The sequence below is a fragment of the Trachymyrmex cornetzi genome, unplaced genomic scaffold, assembly GCF_001594075.2.
Source record: "Trachymyrmex cornetzi isolate Tcor2-1 unplaced genomic scaffold, Tcor1.1 scaffold21, whole genome shotgun sequence".
NCBI classification, from domain to species: domain Eukaryota; kingdom Metazoa; phylum Arthropoda; class Insecta; order Hymenoptera; family Formicidae; genus Trachymyrmex; species Trachymyrmex cornetzi.
The window spans coordinates 2,399,104-2,420,520 of record NW_017296741.1 but is presented as its reverse complement, the minus strand read 5'-3'; the positions used below and the strand labels follow the sequence as shown (position 1 = coordinate 2,420,520).

Genomic DNA, 21,417 nt, shown 5'->3' with positions numbered 1-21,417 from the left:
ACATCTTTCAAATTTTTAGCTTTTCGATTGACCTCTTCTGGATAATTTTCTCTTTTAAACGTATAAAGAATTGAAGAGACTAATTTTTTGATGTTCGAAAATTCGAAAAATCAAAAAATTATGTTTAATTTAAAGATTGAATTGTCTTGCATGAGATATCGATTTTTTGCAAAATCAAATGGAAAACTTCGACATGTCTTCAATCTTCAGTCTTGGAGTTCTTTGTTCTTTTATCGCTATCAAAATCTATATTACATGCCTCTGAAAAGTCATATCCAAAAAGATAATTTTGTTCGCAAAATCAAATTAAAAATTCAAACGATCAGTCTTTAATCTTGGAGTTCTTTGTCCTTTTATCGCTATAGATTTTTATTGTCCGAATTTTCAATTTGAATCTGTGAACAAAATTATTTCTTTGGATATGACTTTTTTCAAAGACACGTAATAGAAATAATTTTCATTGTATATAAAATTTAGTGTACATAAAATGCTAAACTAATTTAATGATTAATTTCAGTATTTTACTTTAGCTAGTAATTATTTTTTCGATATTCTAAAATCGAAATATTTAAAAAAAATAGAGTCACTTGTCATGCGTCTCTATCATGTTGTGTCAATCATCTTGACAGTAGCGTAAGCTCAACTCGCAATTAAATCGCAAAACGTTAAATTCGTACGCCATGCGTCGGGACGCCGGGATATTTTTTTCTTTATTTAGATTTTAATTGAAACGTATAATAGGGAAATAAACTAAGAACGCGAGGATATGCAACGTACCTTCAAACGTGAGAGGGATCAAGAATCACTAGTTGTTCTCCGGAAACCAATTTACATTTTAATTTTACCTATTTCCAGTCGTTTCATGTTTTGCATCTTTGATGTAAATTGTAACGTAAACTCCGCTCGTATTCAACACACAACTAGTATTATTAACACGAACATAAAGGAGAACAGTAGCAATTCATCGATATTCGATATTAGTTGAACAAAAACACGAGCACTTCAGAAATACGAGGAAACATACATAGAATGTTTTAAATGCTCTTTCAATCGTGCAAATTGTATGAATTCGTGTCTACATCGACTGCGATTGTGGAAATGTTTGATTTTAATCCGTATTGCCACATACGGAGCAACGTTCGAAATTGTTATCGAATGAGAATGAGGTATTGTTATGTTATTTTCCCTATTTCCAGACGATGTATAATACCAGGATTGTGTACCACGGCGTTTTGTTGCTGCTCGCAGCAGTAACCAATACGGATTCAACAAAATGCTCCCGAATCATAGAAGGCACCACAGCACCTCGCTCCAATGCCGTGGGCAAATATGATTTCTTCCTGACGCTTTTCAACAGGACTGACAAAGTGTACGCCTATATGCCGAGCACCCGATATAACGGTAAGCACATCACAGTCGCGAATGAGAGAATTGAATAATTTCGATATAATTTTAAATCTTATTGTTTAAGTAAAATATTAAATTAGTATGCAGAAATTAATTCTATCGACGCGGTTTTATTGTTATATATACAATAGGTACCTATAGTCGAGAACGTTACTTTATAGAATTAATCATTAGTAGCACAGCAGTGTTGCAAAGCGTTAAAAAAGCACTTATATACGCTTTTTAAACGCTTTGTAAGCGCTGTGTGCTACTTGAGAGGGTACCATTAAATAAAAAGTAACGATTTGTTATTTATTTTTTCATTACATTTTTGTAATACTAAAGTAAGATATTAGATTTAAAAATTACATTATTTAATAATCAATATTAATCGTAACAATTCATATTAAAACTTAAAATTAAAAAGATAGTCTCTATATAGGAAACTTTCCTTTATATTAAACTTATCAAATAAATCTTTTATAATAATTCTTTATATTAATACTCAACAAATACAATTCAATAACAAGTTAGAACATTAATGTTAATAGGGAGTTTTTGCAATACGTTTATCAGATACGGTGAACACTAAGGTCAGGTTATCGTCTTCTTAACAACTAATCAAGAAACAGATAACATGACTTTAGCGTTCATTGTATCTGAATTTACGTTATTGCAAAAAGTCCCTAATATCTCATATACATGCTTTGTTCTAGCCTATTATTAAATTGTAATCGTATTAATGTAACGAGTTGGTGTTTTTTATTGTATTAATATTTTTATTTTTTAATTTGTATAGAAAGTATAATATATCTTATATATCTTATCTTTTATCTTTTATAACAATTTAGATTCTAATTCACAAATGCAAATTTTATTAAATATTGTTGTTAAACATCAATATTGTTATTAAGAGTGCATTTCAATATGCCAGTACTGAAAATTTATTGTTTATGTTATATATATACTACAGATTTTTTGATAGTGACAGTGATTATTGAAATAGAGCTTAAAGTATAAAATATGTTATATATATATTTTTCAATGATTGAATTTCTATTTATGAAATATTTATAATATCTATGTATAATAAAATATTTCTATGAAATATCTATAATGAAATATTTCTAATCACACATCCGTGCGCGCGCACACACACACACACAAATAGTATTATCTATTGAATCGATATAAAAATAATAAGAAATTAACAAAAAATAACGACTAAATTTGTTACCGTTATTATTATAAATAGAAAAAAAAGATTGTAAATTGTTACCAAAAAAGATAACGATAATGATAACGGCATTACAAGTAACACTTTACTTTCTAATTCTGCGTATACATGTATGTACGTAAAGAAAGAGAGAGAAGATTGCACGTAGTGTTGCTTCGTAGATTATACTGTACGGTTTATTATACGAGATTTATTATACTGTATCATTCAGATGTATGAATTGAGGAAATGGTATCCGACTGAGTTAGTCAAAGTTGTTCAAGTCACAAGCGCGACTGCTTTAGATCGTCGTGTGACATTTGAATGCTTTTAAACTTTAAATAAGTTTCGCAACGTGAGAAAAAGGATAAAGTGCAGATCTCTCATTGACATTTATAAATCGTGCTCGGATATCTTCTAGGAAATACGTTTGCATAAAGATGAATCGTACCGTCATGTATACATTTATATACATAATAAATTTAAAGAATAATTATAATTCCAAAAAATTAACATAATTAATAGTTACATTGAATAAAAATTATGTTAAATGGTTTGTTTAAACGTGATCGAAATTTGATTAAAATTTAGTTAAAATGTGTGAAAGTCATTGTGCGATTCATCAAGCAGAATATTTTTGTTCATTTTGCAGATATTTGAATTTTCAAATATCAGTTACTTAATCCGACGAGTCTGCCGGAGATCACCGGCAGTGTCCGCTGTAATATTCAATGGACATAAGAGTCTAAAACATCTAAATATTAGAAATATAATTATAAAAGTAAAAATTATCTTATATCTTTTTCGCGCTTAATCTATAGGAGCGTGTTGAAGCAAGCGACGCGAACAAACCTCTTATCTTATCGTTGTGATATATACTACCAAATTAAAAAGTAAAATCCAATCTTTTTTTTATTATTTACTTAACTCTAATGTGAAACAAAATAAAACAATGTGAAACAAAATAAAACAATATAAAATAATATAAAACAATTAAACAATGTGAAACAATATAAAACAATGTGAAACAAAATAAAACAATGTGAAACAAAATAAAACAATGTGAAACAAAATAAAACAATATAAAACAATGTGAAACAAAATAAAACAATATAAAACAATATAAAACAATGTGAAACAAAATAAAACAATGTGAAACAAATAAAACAATGTGGAACAAAATAAAACAATGTAAAACAAAATAAAACAATATAAAACAATGTAAAACAAAATTTGGCTTTACGACATCGGTGAAATAGTAAAACGCGTTACGTGGTAACATAAGGAAATGGCAAATAAACTGGAAAACTTACAACGGACTGCAAAGGGAATTAGGAAGTACAATGTACAATACATGTATTTACTGATCGTACATAAAATGTGCGAGCTAATGTGCAATTGTGTTAACTGTATTCTATTGAGATCGGATGATAATAATAATAAAATAGAAAGTATTAAGCTGAGTAAAATTAATTTATGAATCTTAATGGAGAGAGAAGAAACAAAAATTAAATGAATTTCTTGACTACTATATGTTACAAATATATCAAAGAAAAGATAAAAAAATTGAGATCCTTTTCTTTTGATAAAATTGATATATAGAATCTCAGATAATAATAATAAAATAGACATTATATTAGGCTAAGCCACACAAGGGCTAAGCAAAATCGATTTATAAATCTTAATATAAGAAATAAATTTGTATTAAACATTATCAAATGAGTTTCTCGATTGGTTATAGATATGTGATAAAATAGATAAAGAAAAAAATTGAAATCTTTTTCTTTTGATAAAATAATAAATTTTGATTTGAAAGAGAGAAGTGAAATAACGCAATTCTACCGTTCACATCCGCTGTTCACATTGACACCGAGGAATTGAAACACGCGGTGAGGTCATCGACGTATCAATTACCAGCATTTTGATGGCTGTCTGAAATACGACGCGCACGCGCCTTGATTTCCCGGTGGCTTTACGCCTTTAGCGGTAATTGCGGCAATTATCGAAGGAGACCGCAGATCTTTCGGACACAGCGACTTTCTACGTCGCAAACGGCGCTTTTCCGGCCAGCGGAAATGCTTTTGGATCGAGAAGCAGGGGGGAGAACCAGCGCTGAAAGAAAAGGTCATTTTGCATTGAAAGTCAGGATAAATGCATGCGCGACCCGCGATGAACTTTGACCGATTAGCTTTGTGAGGGTTTCTTCAGTTTGATAATAATCGCTCCTTGTCAAGAAGCTGTGCAAATTTCTAAGATGACCCGTCATTTTACAACTCTTTTTTTAACGACATGTTTTTTGATGCAAATTCTTTTTTTAATTTTAACACTTGTACAAACTGACTATTTTAACGATTAAATTTGTAATTAAATCCTTGTTAAAGCTCATCAATTTATGTCTTGCGCAGATTTTAATACACTATTAATTCTATCTTATACATCATATAAATTAAGTAAATATATTTAAGTTCACCAATTCCTGAAACGTTTTAATTTTTATCTGGATGTATCTATTGATATATTAATATTAAATATCAAATATACGTAGCATATTAAATATCAACATTAATTAAAAAAAAAAAATTAATATGTGATTGAGTCAATGAGAGTTAACTGCAGAAAATCATGTGTAATTTTATTAAATTATATTTGATCATTTAAATAAGAAGTATAAAAATTTCGGCTTCGTTTTGAGTCATTTTCAACATTAAATAAAAGTAAAAATAAAAATTATCAGATGTTAAAATTAATTTAAAATCGCTACTGTGACAATTAGCACTTACTAATTAATATATTGTCTAAAACGTGATGGCGTCATAAAAATTTTTATATTATCTGTTAACTCTAACTAATTTATAACTCTAATTCTAAATGCAATTGCAAAACTGCTTTTTCACTTAGCAATTGTAAAACTGCTTTTTCACTTAGTTGCTTGGGACACATTTTTCAAGCTCGATTGCAGCTATCGTTACAGCTTTTTTCGCATTTTTTATATCAAGTATCATTAACTCGCGTGACATGATATCGTTAGCTGGATCGATGACCGTAGTCCCAGGCCTCTCCTGCCACGATATACCGGAGTAGATACTTCCACTACAGCCCTCTCATACCTTAGCGAGAAATCTTTTCCTACTCAAACCGTCCAATCAGAATTTTATAGAAATATAGCAGATTTATGTCACATCAATAGAAACGATTCGCAAGAGGCGTCTCTCCCATGAGGCATAATTTAGCATATAACAAACTGAGCCGTTCATTTTTCTTTATAGGTAATCAAATTCTGCTTTCTTGTTACTTGCACGTCATACTCATATTATTCTAACATCAACTTTTTCTCGAATGATTAAAGAATTAAAATATTGTGCTTGTCTATTAATTCGTACCAAATCATAAATTTACAGCTTAATATAAAAAATGAAATCGGCCAAGATTTAGCCGTTATAATAGCTTTATAACCCTTTCATTGCGTAAGCACTTTTGTGCCATTTTATGTGCAATGCATACCAGGTTAAACCGAGTTTTGTGCATTGATAGAAATTCCGATGCCTCCTAGGAAAATACATCTCTATTTGTCTGGCTAGCGAACCAACTCAATAAAGTTTGCTTTTGTTCATGTTCTCTCTCTCTCTCTCTCTCTCTCTCACTTATCTTTGTCTTTCCTCTCGCGAAACTTAGCTCCAGCACCTGCGGACGTTCATACACTAACGCATGCAAATCTCTTGTGCCCAGTGAATTAATGTGTTACGTAACGCTGGCGGGACGCCAGGTGCGAGACACCACGAGTCGCGTCCCACTCGTAGGTTTAATGCGAGCAGATTCAACGGCCCCGACCCGATAAAATTCTATTAAATCGCGCTGGCCAGAGAGGAGACTCGCCGGTCGACCGCACTTGCTCCAGGGGTTAAATCCCGAAGAAGAGAGGACGCCAGCCGAGAAAGTTCGGGAAAATTATTGCGCCGTTACCGCAATGGAGAGTCGCGAAACAATACAATGAGGAGTAGTAAAGGGCTGGCACAATCAACGCTATATACGGTAACGTAGGTGTTAATCACGAGCAGATCTTTCTTCTTTATCTATAGAACAATCGAAGCTATGTTCTCTCGCATTATTGATCCTTGGCTAATTTCACTTCAACAAAGCTGTAATAAGAGAATTCAATCAAGTGTCCGATTTTAATAAGCTTAGGGTATGTTAAAATGTAGACAAAATGAAAAAATACGAACTTTTTTATATGTCTTCTCGCATGTTAAGCTGGTGAAATCCTCTCTTCAAAAAATCGTATTTTTTTCTTTTTGAGTCTAATAAAGTTAAAGATATTAAAAAATATTTTTAAATGTGAAGTATATTTCAAGAGTATTTTATAATAATAAAAAAATTTTATTTATCTCGTATTTTTTTTATAAATATAAAGAAAATTTTATTAAAAAATGAAATCTACTTAAAAAGAAAATTTCGTTAAAAAAAATTTTATTATAATTATAAAGCACTTTTGATATCATTAGTTTCTTATTTTTATCAATATTGTAACGTATAAAAATTGGGGAAGTACACTTGATTATATTCTTGTAAGATATTATTGTTGCAAAATCAGTTAGCTAATTAAAGTGCTTGTAGTTAATTATAATCTAGAAAATATGTGGGGGTGCGCGCGCGTGTATATATCAACGAATTACTAAGCGCAAAAGTCAACAGAAGCTATCGGTGCAAGTGATGCCAAGAATTGCTTGCAGCGTTAATTAATTTTAAATATGAAGTTATAAATTTTCATTTATTTTCATATATTAATAGCCGTGAAGCTGCGCCATCCTGGGAAACAACGGTGACTTGCTAATTAGGAGTAGTTAATTACATGATCAATGGCTAATGTTATACGATCTATCGCATTATTAATGTCTATTAACATTCCGCCCGATTAACTGAATTTTACTTTAAAAGCGCACGATAGGTTCTAAACCATGCGATACAATTTAAATCATTCGTATAATAACGCTTTATTACTCGCAATCACTCCGGCTTTTTTCTCTGAGGCAAACCGACGAGCCCCATAAGTAGTAGTAGATAATGTGGGCAGACATATCTCTAAAAGTACGAAAGTAGCCTATCTTTTTTTCTCTACTTTAGCTAGACGAACGGATTTGTAAATTGATGACGGTGAGTAAATTAGATTACGTTTTAGATTACGTTTTCCTTCACTTCATCGCGATCTTGAATTTGTACAAAGGAAGGGTACTTGTCGTTTTTTTCGCGACCGTTCAGAAATCGATTTATTCAGATATCGATATATTTTCTTATGAATTTTTCTTCGTGAAAACCAAAAGTCATTATAATAATAACGTTTAAAGAAAAATTCGCACATTAAAATAAAGTTAATTAATTTCTTATTCACATCGTTACGAAATCGCTATCTCAGTTATACTTCAATTATTAAAAAAAAACTTATTCAACGTTGAATCAACAACTCTGAATCAGTTTTTAAATGATTGAAGCATTATTGACAGTGATTTCATAACGGTATGAACAAGGATTTTATTTTTTATTTCAATGTGCCAAATTTTCCTTAGCGTTACTTATTATAATAATTTTCAGTTTCCATGAAAGATACATAAAAAAATGCAGGGAATTTAAGTAACTATAACTGCCGTTACTTTATTTAAAGTTACCTTGTTGTAATAATGACATTGCAAATTTTTTATGATGAATGTAACACCGGTGTTGAAATAATCAATAGTTACTTATAACGGGTTGGAAAAGTCATTACTGAAAAAAAATCACTCGCAATTTGTTCCTTGTTACTTTTTAATGTAACTTGTAACTGAGTCACTTTATGGCGTATTGGTTACTTTAATACTTTTTTCAATAAGAAACGCATAAATAATGACAATTTATTTTTGAAACTGACTTTCCTAACCTTAGCGTAACCTCAGCATTTAGTTGGTCACCGTTAAAGTCATAAAAAATTGCAACATCATTATCAAATGCTATTATAAAAAATAACTGTAAAAGTAACAGAAAAGTAATTCTTTCATTCCCTAAGAAAATGCAGAAATAAAACGATCCCCGAACGATCGCGAAAAGATGAAATTCTTTCTTACGCTGTCATTTCTTAAATTGTAATTACTTGCGTATACCCCGAAACTGCTCGTTTCGTCGAACCTAATCACCACAGGAAGTTAATACCGTGGTCATCTCGCATTGTGATTATTCGAGGAATTTCAGCCACGCGCTGAGAGAGAGAGAGAGAGAGAGAGAGAGAGAGAGAGAGAGAGAGAAATGGTGATATTTTAGATAGGTATGCGATACTGTAAAGCGCAAGTACATCCGTTTATTACCGTACGAGATTGATTAATAATTCATCCAGTCGCTGTTGTGCTATCGTTGAGGGAATGTTACATAGACAGACTCTATTGTTAGGCTTTACATGTAATCCGCTTTGTTGTGAATGAAAACTCGAGCTTTCGACGAACGAATTCAGTATTAAACGTCGACAGATCAAGTTCGGATTCAGCATGCGATGGAAAACATTGATGCAAACCAATTTTTCTTCGATTTCAGGTTGGATCGATAAAGGCTCGTCTACATAGAAGAAATAGACAGTTGTAGGGGATCAAAACGTAAGAATTCTAGTCGAGTATTCTCCTTATATTTGATAGTGATGCTTAGTTTCCTACGACTTAAGAATCCACGCCTGTCTACGACTTCTATGTAAACGAGCCTAAAAAGTTTCGAGCAACTCGAAAACTGTCGGATACCATCGGGATTGATATCACTCTACTTCTGACAGCGGAAGTGGAGGGAACTGAACCTTGAAATATTTTAGCATGTTCGCATCACGGTTAGAAAAACAAGCTTCGCTCGCATGTTGCAAAATATGAAGCAAGTTCGAACTTTGAGGTGCGATTATTTGAAAATAACAAAAGCAAAAAGATAAAAAGAATCGCCGTGATCGTTGAAGTATCCATGATGGATATTTCCACCATGGAAGTATCCGCTGATTTTCGTCGCAATGAGCTAATACTCTTCTGACGTTTTTCAGTAACCAAGGGAGGCTCATTGCCTGCAGGAAACGCGATACCATGATGACGAAGGTTTCAGTTAACTGTGTTTTTGCCGCTAATTCTTTTAATTCAAGGTTATGGGAATAACATGCGAGAGGTGAACGCGGACATCGTGACTCATTAATTGTCATCACTCTCTCTAATGCGACGAATTTGAGCTTCGATAAACATGGCGTTCTTTAGAACGATAATTACAATATTAGAGAAATTAATGATTAGCATAACTTATTAGCTAAATTTCATCGTTATTTTGTTGAATTCTAATTTAAAATTATACCCAATTTCAAATTTGGTTAGGCATGTATTTGAAAAATTTTTCTTTGAAAAAAATATTTGTAAGGCAATTGTATTTAGTATTTCAACGGGGAGAACATAAAAATATTTTATATTTTGTATATTATGAAAGTATATAAAAGTATTGCACTGAAAGAAAAGATTGGCTGAATATGGCATAGCATTTTTAATTGATTGCAGCATCCAATTTTTGGTTGTGTTAGCCTATCGAAATCCTATATTGACATTACTGACATTGCGGTTAGACTAATGCAACCAAAAATTAGCTGCTGCAATCAATTAAAAATGTTATACCATATTTTACCATCTAATTTGCTGCAGCAGCTAATTTTTTCTTTCAGTGTGTGTATTTTGTATTTCAGTATTAATAATGAAAGATTGAAAGTATTTCATATTTCAAATACTAACAATAAGATTGACAATAAATCTTATTTTTTTTATTTGAATAATAAAATAAATAAAACTTTTAATTTTTCGATTTTAAATATCTAGAGACACTGGTAGTGTCTCGGCGCTAAGCTGTGCGAAGCGACACTGCCGTGCCTTCTTTTAAAATATACATAATATTTTCATGTACCCCTCTAAAACACAAAATACACTTATATTGCAAAAACTGTGTTTTATATAAAAGTATTTCAAATACATGCCTCTCTTCCCCAGCTCCGCCCAATTTGCGTGCGTGCGTGCGCGCGCGCGTGTGAATGTGTATGTTATTTTTAATCATCTCTATAAGTCACTACTGTTTGCACTTTTTACACTTAGAATCTTTCTTAAAATGATAAAAATTTAAATTAAAAGAAAAGGATTTTAAAGCTTGTGAAATCGCTATTTTCAAATGGTTACTATATTTTTTTAATTTATGTGAGTTTTGTAATATTTGTATAGAAACCTACGAGCTGAAAAAAATGAAAAATTTTCTTTTCACTTTGTAGATCTGTAGCGTGCTCAAAAGAAAATTTGAGCAAATTTTCGACTATTTATCTTGAAAACTTCTAACTTTCCCTACAAAATCGTTTTTTCAAAAACGTACGTTTTGTTTCTAAATTACTCGCGGATTAATTTAAAAATAAAAAGTAATATTCTAACTTTATTGCTCGTATGTAACTCCGTTAAAAATCATTATATCGCAATTAAAAATACAGATTCTTAAAGCTGAAACGTTGCTCTATCAGATGGTGTAATTGCCAATTTTTTAAAAATAGAATATATGGGTTGCTAAAAAGTCTTTCTATCAACTTGTAAAAAGACTTTCGCCAACTCAATATGTTTAAGTACAAAATCTTTTGGAGATTTTAACCAACGCGAATAGATTTAATGGAGTTAAATAATTTAATTCGAGAAAGTGTATTAAAAGAATTAAATTTAGATTATTATTGAATATAATTATATTATGCACTAAATGCATACGTTAATATGAATGTTGAAACTAATAGAGTGGATTGTTTATACATTTTGACACACATGAAAAAATTAAAAATAACAAAATGTTATTGAACTCATGGGATTGAGTTACCATTGCTCCTTTGATATCTAACAGTGTACGATAATTATATTTATTAACGAAAATCATTACGATAAAATTATTTGATCTATACATATCTCGAATATTTACAAACTTTATTAATGAAACACAGCATATAATCTGACCGATTTAGCACTAGTTACCATAAATCAATACGATGAAATGATTTTATCATATTAATTTTCGGTGCAACGCTTACAAAATTACTCAGATATGCTATGTTTCGTTAATGAATTTTTGCGTTGTAAATATCCATGATATGTAGATACAAGCATAATATAGATATCGGAGGCATATACTACTATGTATAATCTAAATCATATTCTTCCGTATTTTAGCAGATAAAAATTTACGTAGACGTTTCTGTTAAAGACTTTCTGTTAAAGAAAGAATTGATTAAAGAGATCGTACGTTTGTACGCAATGCAATTATTAAAAAATTATCTGTGTCACTTTGTTAATAATTGTTCTCCTTTTATTTAATTTTTTTTACTGAAACATTATGATTAATAACACCTCTCAAATATGTATAATTTATTATATTGATTTTAAATCGCTTCAAAAGACCTTTTAAATCTGGGACACATGACTTTCTAATGAATCTTGTTCAAGTAAAAAGTACGATTTCGATCATTTTAAGTTGAATACTATGAAAAGTTTAGTTTTAAAGTTTTTCTAAAAGTTACGCGGAAGAAGAAAAAATTTAAATCGAAGGTGTGGGAAGAATATCAGAGAAAAATGAATACTGCAAGGTCTTAAAAATCCCTCTTATGTATTCGAGGATTAAGAGGCGAAGTGTAAGTCTTATGCATATATCAAGAGACATAGTCCAAGAAGACCCATAATTCCAGAAGCCATATTGTTGCCAAACAGTTGAGTACGTAATTACGATACATGATGTAGAAAGTGACCTACGAGTGGACAACCTTGCAACCAAACTATTTTACAAGATTCGACTTTTAAATACTTTTTTATCTAATTATTGATGCCATTTTCTTTTCACATTCTCATGAATTATAATCGTCTTCGGAAAGAATAATTTAATACAATTTTTATATTTCGGATATATTAATTGTATAATCAATACATCGCTTCCTTACTTCAAAAGTGACACAACTCAAGAAACGTCATTTTTAAGTTATTACCATAAATAAGTTAAGCAAACATTACTCTACATACTATTAATAATAAAAAAAAGGAACTAATTTAACTTTTTAAAAAATCGTTACACCTCAAAATGAGTAGCTTAAAAAAATCCTCAAAGTCATCACAACTCAAAGTGGGTGGTTTTTTAATAGGTGCAAAACAAAAATAACATTTAAAGGTGTTAAAATATATTCTTTTGCCGATATTATTTAATAGCAAATAATTTTTTGTCAAATTGAAAAATTATTTTTCTCATTTTTTAAAGTACTAATTTTTTTAGTTGTCTAACTTTTGAAATAAGGGAGCGATATGTAACTGATGATATTACATTACATTCATAATGTTAATTAAATTTATAATGTCAAATTATATCTACAATTTGAGTTATTTTCAATCATTTCTGTGGATCGCCATTATTCCTACTGAATGTGATGTTAATTTAACTAAAACAATGGAATTAAACAATTACTATTATATTACTCAAGAAACGGAATGAGCGCAAAAATTTTTCTTTACGGATATAGATAGCGCATAAATAGCGCATAAATTCTGTGTATTTAACTTTCCATATCGGTTGTTTTTAACCGGTGGTCTGACTGACTGCATACTCAGTCCGCTCAAAAAAAATTTTTTTTTAGATTGACAAAATGAGCGCAAAAATTTTTCTTTACGGATATAGGTAGCGCATAAATAGCGCATAAATCCTGTGTATTTAATTTTCCAAATCGGTTGTTTTTAACGGTTGGGGTGGGGCTGACTGACTGCATACTCAGTCCCTAAAAAAAAAATTTTATATTTAGCTAAACGGAATGATCGCAATAATGTTTTTTTGCGGATATTGGTAACGCATAAATACCGCATTATTCCATTATTTTTTTTATTAAGTTTTGATTAAGAAGGGTGGGTCGAGGGCCAGCTAAACTGACGTCTCTTTACGTCTGCCTAGCTGGCCCCTCCACTTAACCAAATCTTAATGAAAAAATGTCGGAATACTCCAACATCCCTTTGAAAAGAGGCTTCAAAAAAACGTGACATGCCAATTTTAATATAGGATACAAACAAACACAGCCATCGTGCGCGAAAAATGACCATGCGATAGATTATACCCAGAACTTGTTTTCAGGTAGTTAGAATCAAGCATCGCAGATATAGGCACTCGACGTTCATTCCGGTTGTCTTTTTTATTATTGTACAATAACACTTATACTTTAGCGATTTTCACTATACATAGGAGCATAATGGGTTATTTCATATTAGGAATATCCTGAATAGAATGTCGCTATCTCATAATAGGAGGCTTTCCTCTACGTGATATGAAGCAAAGAATTTAATTAGATGAAATAATGAGAAATAATATTTGTAAAAGTCATTTTATTAAAATTTATAAAAATTTAGGGCGATAATTTAGTGAAACCCAACCTATAAATCGTTTAAAGAAGGTCATGTAAAATTGGTAAAATGTAGGACGCTTACACGTATTAAAGAATATTTCGTAATAGAGAATGAAATACAGTTGAATCCCCGTGAACACAGTAGAGGATTCACGGTGTGTCGTGTTTAATCCATGCTATAAATAGCGTGTCGGTACCCGGGCTGGATATATGTTTCTATTTCGAGAACACGAATATTCCTTCGACACATAGAAAATCTATAAGTCGATATTCATGCAAGTGCAATATTTTTCGTGCAATAAGAAATATTAGACCTTTCTTAATAACTACGGTACTTATTGGAGCTTTTTTGAAAAAAAAAAAAGAAAGAAGAATTGCAGAGAAGAAGTCAACAGATGAATTGATGATTATAATTTTGCAAAACATTAAATTTAGTATTCTTTTATATCTATTTTCCCTTCAAAATGTACACTATTCTGGGTATTTCTCAGAATTAAATCAATATTTCGATGCATCGAAAAACTAGGCGCGATGTTTTCTCCGTCGAACTTGATTGTTTTTCATACTAAAAGTTTTTCCTCTATCGCTTTTCCTTCTGGAAGAACAGATGCAGAATTTTGTTTTCGCTGGCAATCAATTACGAACTGTATGCGAACAAAACGAAAGTTTCTGAGCGCCCTTATTCGATCGGGATCGGAATATTCTTATAGATGCGATTGATTACGTCGAAAATTATGTCGATAGCAATTCGTATAGTAATTCACTTTGCTGTTCAATTACGGTAATATATAGAATTATTAAGAAAGCCAATATACGTTATTGTGATAATGTAAAACATTGTTATATACTGCTTAAAAATAATGATACACAGATTACGCTAAATGTGATACAGACGCGGAACATATAATGTTTTCTGTTTATTTTGAAAAAATTGCTATTTTGTAAAATAAGTGTATACGTAAAAAAGTTTGCTGCATAAAATTCTCTTTAATGCTTGTATTCTTGTGATACATTTTAAACAATTATATTTGGTTATATTACAAAATACGTACATGGTAATGATACATTCATACATATTGCCAACACACAACATAATTAATGTCATAATTAATTTCATGTATCTTACGCTTATATATAAAGAAAATCCGATGTCTAATAATCCAGATTACTTATACGATTTACTTATAGAAAAATAACATGGACATTACTTTTCAGTCTAAAATGATTTTTTTAAATACACGTACGTTATCGATTACAAATATTTTGTAAGTAATATACGCATTGATCATGCGAAACAAAAGGAACGCGAAAATATAGTTATGTTATAAGATATCTTTTACAAGAAATATCTACAAATAGTACCAGTATTAAAAACGACTTAAAACCGACATTGCTTGTTACAATATATATTATATACATATATATATATTTTTCATATATATATACATATATATAAATTAATATTGTGGAAATGTCCACCAAGGAGGCCTAACTCGAAGCTTTGTGGTCGGCCGCAGCGTTTCGTCCTGGTCCCACACTACTAGACTCAGTAAGGCGATGTAGTGTGGGACTTGCCTTAGACGCCTGGAATGAATCCAGCCTGATATTCTATTTAAAGGAAAATTCGCGCGGTGCGGCGCTTACGCGAACCGAGTGAGTCCCGTGGATCTCTAATGGCGAGTCGCCACAATATAATGCATACTACACATTTCTTAAATTTTGTTCGGTATTTTGTGTATATATAACTTCGACAACTTATAGCTATTTAAGCGCAATTTGCGACCAATGATTCATACTTCACAATAAGTATGAATATTTCTTATTGGAAAAATCCTTTTCTGTTGCCAAACCGAGATTTAATATAATACATAGATATACACATATAATTCAGCAACAATCCCAGTATATGAGTAGCAAATTGCATTGTATTAACAAGAATTATGAGCTACAATGAGAGTATTGAATTACCTATTATGATTAATAAACTCACCAACTCATAGAAGTATCGTTACCGTCTGTGCTTACATCAATATGGAAATCTTTTTTAATAATATACGTTATACACAATATACATATAAGTATGTTAATATACATATAAGTATGTATATATATATATATATACGTTTTACAATAATATCATTTTTCTCCAAGTTAATTGTATTAAACTGTACATTGGTACATGAGTCTAAAAGATACATAATTTGAATTAAATTTAGAAAGTTCACAGAAATGAAGGTTTTGCTGAAATATCTAAAAATTTAATTGGATATGGATCTAAAAATAATAAATTTTGTTGGGTCATTAAAATAATTCGTAGGGAATTTTTAGATACTCTGCAAAACCGATCTTTCCGTGTAATTGAAAATTTCTTGATTATAGTATATGTTTAACTCATGATACATATAAAGCGAGATATCTTCAGATACACAATGCAGTCCATAAGTTTGTGACAAAAATTATATAAAGAACAACGTCTGCAGAAAAATATTTTAAACGCTTTTTTATTCAAATCATAATAATCTCTTAATCTTAAAATAATAATAATCAATTAATACCCCTCTGCCCTCGTTTTCAATCCTTGCGTTGCTACTGAATACTTCTCTTTTGTAATTATCATCAGTTATAACTATTACAGCGGCTTGAATTTCTGAAATACCGAATCTTGCCTTTCAATTACAATTTCAGTTTCAAAAACAAGAAACAGTTGAGAAAAACAAGTTAGGTATGTAAGTAGACTGGATGACTTAAGATTACATTTTTTTAATTCAATTGATATTTCAAAAATTTTAATCATTATGATCGACTAATTGAAAACGTTGATAAAAGAGGAGCACTCAATGCAAAAATTAAATAAAAAACAACGTGGTGTATTAACTTATTTTGGTAGAAAATATTTTTCTAATGTATTCTTTATTTAATATGAATTTTGTTAATTTCAAAACTTATATGTATATGAGTATGTGAGATACTATACAATTACAATATACAGATACATGAATCTTTTAGTTGAAAATAAGCAATATATCGATTATCTGAAACATCTGCATATTTAATTAACTTCAAGCAAATTACTAATTAAAATATATTGATTTATAATCTTAAAATATCTAGTCTACTCTAAGAAATATTTTGTATAATTGTACAAATTGTATAATAATTTTTTGTAATTGTATAATTTGTGTATAAAAGTTTTTAATTCAATCTATATTTGTCTCGGATAGTATTATTTAAACGAAGATATGATTGGGTGATGTGATGTATAGATAGACAAATAATATATAAGATCTGATAAAAAAGATGCATTATTAATTATGTTCGCAAATGACGATAAACGATGACGATAAAAGACATAGATATAGTTATGTTTACAACGATAACAAAGAAATAATTAAACGCGCATATTATATACGTGTATGTACGTGTACACATATATGTACATATATATGCATATGTATAGTTTTATATTTTAAGTAAAATATCATTTAATTTTGGATCATTTGGTATTAATTTTAATATTAAGTGCTTAGCTTTTAGACGATTTTCTGCAAAACAAGGAGCAAATTTATATACGTTATTTTCTTTCACCGCAATATTCCATTTCATACATAGATTTAATTTCAAGCGTTCAGGAACTATTGAATAATTGTAAATTTCAAGAATTTGATTATATGCTAATTCCAATGAATATTTCGGCTCTGCAGGCATGTAAAAATCACGTAATTTTATAAATATAGCAACGAGTATTGCAATAGGCAGCTCTTCTAACTTAGGAAGAACCATTACAATCATGGGTAAGAAAATTGTTTTGGGGAGATCAAAATCAGGAAATAAAACAGAATAATCAGCAAATATTTTAGAAAAAGCAGGATCATTACAATTATTATGGTACATGTCCCATGTTATACTCGGAAAGCAATTTGCTATAGCAGACATTGTAAACTTATTTTCAATCGGTAGAAAGTTAGTGTCACCAATATCTATTCCGTATTTATTTCTCATTAATCTTGTCAAAATCTGCACTGTCTCGCATCTTTCAAAATAATAGTTCGGTATAACATTAAGTAAGGTGATATGATGTAGAAAGCATATAATATTAACATCTTCATTAAATTTCATACAATTAGAGAACACATATTTGCGTTTGTAATCCCCTAGCCCTACATAAAATATGAAAATAAATGTCTCGCTGAAATCAGGTTCCCTATAAACACGAACTAGATTAGAGAAGTACTTTTGTAACATCTCCTGTATAATACATTTTGGATTTACTATGTTAGGTATCGTACCAAGCGTCGCGAATTCTTGGAGAAAATCGTTCTCAAGGACGTGTGTGTACCTTTTAAACATATTTTCTAAACAGTTTAATACGACGATGTCGTTTGTCTTCCCCGTTACGTTTCGGTACATGGGCGGCTGCGATGGCCTCGTCATGTCAATCCAATGCTTATATGAACGCCAACGTTCCATATTAACCACTGATTAAACGTCAATATATATATAAATGCTAGATGATCACTATTACGCACAACGATTCAGCCTCTTCGGATTATTCACTGTGAATTTTCCATTTTCTCGAATATCTTTGACGTTGCGTCAACACCAGCTCGATACAGCATACAATTCCTGTCTTTTTCTGCGCGTCAAAGTATGTAAAATAAAATATGTAACTTGTAAAAGTATTAACGAAAATCGCGTATCTAATACGTATCAATATATTGTGCAAAATTATTACTTTCAACAACGATTATAAATAGATGAAGCAGAATACGAAAGGAAATAAAAATAAATAATCGAATAAATTCACATTTTCCGTATCTCGAATTGCATAAAATACAAATATGTTCCAGAACGTCAGTAGTGGAAGTATTATTTATTGTTATATTGTACGTACCTGTGAGGCTGGACTTTTGTAAAAATTGTTACTGCAGTTATTTTTCTGTGGAATTTGTCTGGGCTACTTCATTTCTAAGTGATTATAACAGAGAAAAAGAAAACAGAGCCGAATTGTTTGACTGGCTATTTCAGTTTGTCTACCAACAAATATAGATGTATGTGTGTGTTTGTGTGTATCACGTACACAATGTAGGATATGAGATGAATGTTTTGAAAGAAACTTATTTGAAAAGCTATTCTAATCTGCTATCGTTAATTTTTTTTTCACATTTTGCTCGATTATCAATAAATTAATAATTTTGCAAGCGTAAGTAAAATTAATGAAATTATTTTCTCAGAAAAAAAAATAAAAAAAACTTCAATTGTAGCCGTTCATTAAAAAACACACGCAAAAAGATATTTAATACATGTATACATCGCAATTTTTATTACATTTATTTTGATGTTTTAATCATTCATGTTTTACATCGTTGTATCAAAATAAATTTAATAAAAATCGCAATATATACGTATATTAAAACGATACCATTTTGCATGCATTTTTTGATAGTACGCAAGTAGAGTTTTTTCTTACTTTTTTTCTGATCATTTTATTAAATCCTACATTAGGACATAAAAAAATATAATCTTTGCTTATATACAAGGTGGGGCATTTTAATCGTTTCAGGCGGATATCAGAAGCTAAGAGAAATACAAGAAAAAGTTTCATATAAAAGTTGTAGATTTTCTTGGAAGAAAAAGGTGAAAATAATGGGGTTTTATAAGAGGCATTACTAAATCAAGTCAAGGTCGACATAAATTTTTAAAATAGGAATCCCTATTTTTTATTGCACATTTTTGTAGCTGAAGTCAAGACGTTTTCAAAACGCTGTAATAAAGTATTTTTTCGTTAAGCACTTTTCGAATTACAAAACTTGACAGTTACTGTACTGCTGACATTAGCATTACCCAAGATGTGATACATGGAGGTTACTCAGTCGAATTTAATCTGTTATGTGTGCTGTGCGCATCTAAGAAAACACCTACAGCTTTTATATAAAACTTTTTCCTGTATCTCTCTTATAGTTTCTGAGATATCCACCTAAGACGATTAAAATGTCCCATCCTATATGTGTGTATAAACATTACTATGAACAAATATACATTATTCTTTTTTATAGGCAAAATTGTATTGCGCCCATATAAAATATCTCGCGATCATACTATAGAACGGAATGCAATGCGGACATACCGAATAAAGATTGCCTATTATTTCAGTGGTTCTAGAGGCCGACACTTCCGAACAGATGCACCGGAAGTTTACGAAATTCCTGATATCAGCCGAGGCCGAAAACGGGAATGATACCGTTGATATCGGCGTTTTCGATCTTCAGGACGATACGATGACCAAGTTCGCGGATAATTGTGCGAACGCTATCGTGGAGACATCCAAGGTGCAAAAGGAAAAAATTTCTGTTGTTTGGACTAGTCCTACCGAAGGTAGCGGTTGCATCCTTCTCAGGTGAAGGGACATTTTATTAAAAATGATCTATTTCGTGATATTTGCAGAATAACAATTTTAATGAATTTTAATACAACTCTTGTTGTAAATTAAATGTCAATATTTTAATATAATATCGTTTTATTAATACGCGTATAAAATTATGATATACGCTTTTTTAAATATGCAGAAAAATAAAAATATATTTATTTTGCGACATTCAAAAGAAATTAAATAGCAATAACGTCATTTTCACGATAAACGCACCGCTTCAGAATGCAATAAATGTTTATAATATTTAAACATGTTTGTATATGATTAAATATGTATAAAATGCCTTTAGCTATAACATGTTTTATTTATGTCCCAAATTTTGCAGCGTTATAACATTTTACTGCATATAATACTTGTATTAAAGGATTTTATTTAAAATCAAGTATAAAGCGATGGAAACGATATTTATTGTGATATTTATTACGCCATTTTATTTACCTCTGAAACAGAATTAAATATTATTTAATAATATATTTTTTGTTGTAAGTGCGCTATTTAAATAAATGTAGATATTATAAGATACACACAATATATATTACAGTATTGTTATATGTTACATTATGTATTATATTCAAATACATAGTCATGTAAGTATTACACGATTATATGAAATTTTACTTATAGTTTGAGCTTCTTCTTCGAAAGATCAACTATTTTGTCTCATTTTATATTTTTACGTTACATTGTTTGATAATAAAATCTTTTATATGATAGTACATCCTCGGCCATCGTACTCATATAGTTGATTACATTTTCATCTTCTTTTTTTGCAGAGCGACAGTACTGGAGACGATAGATGCATGGTATATGGATGACCCAAATTTAATTATTAATATATGCCAAGACTCAAAAGCGGAAGCCGATGATCAGGGCCCGATTCTTCCAGAATGTTGTGCTTGCGACGAGGCAAAATTTGAAGTCACGTTCGAAGGCCTCTGGTCAAGAAACACACATCCGAAAGTATGTAAATAATCGGCATCAAAC

The 21,417-nt window shown here is 30.4% G+C and overlaps 1 protein-coding gene across 3 annotated transcripts in view; it reads left to right on the top strand.

Annotated features, from left to right (window-relative positions):
* The window catches only part of LOC108759948 (spondin-1), a 41,781-nt gene that overhangs the window by 6,729 nt on the left and 13,635 nt on the right, over nucleotides 1-21,417 (top strand). For all 3 annotated transcript variants that reach the window (XM_018505682.1, XM_018505681.1, XM_018505683.1), the window contains exons 2-4: nucleotides 1,197-1,401; nucleotides 20,157-20,400; nucleotides 21,207-21,393. In XM_018505682.1, the coding sequence (XP_018361184.1) occupies nucleotides 1,200-1,401; nucleotides 20,157-20,400; nucleotides 21,207-21,393 (633 nt within the window). In that variant the 5' untranslated portion in view covers nucleotides 1,197-1,199. The remainder of the gene's footprint in view (nucleotides 1-1,196; nucleotides 1,402-20,156; nucleotides 20,401-21,206; nucleotides 21,394-21,417) is intronic.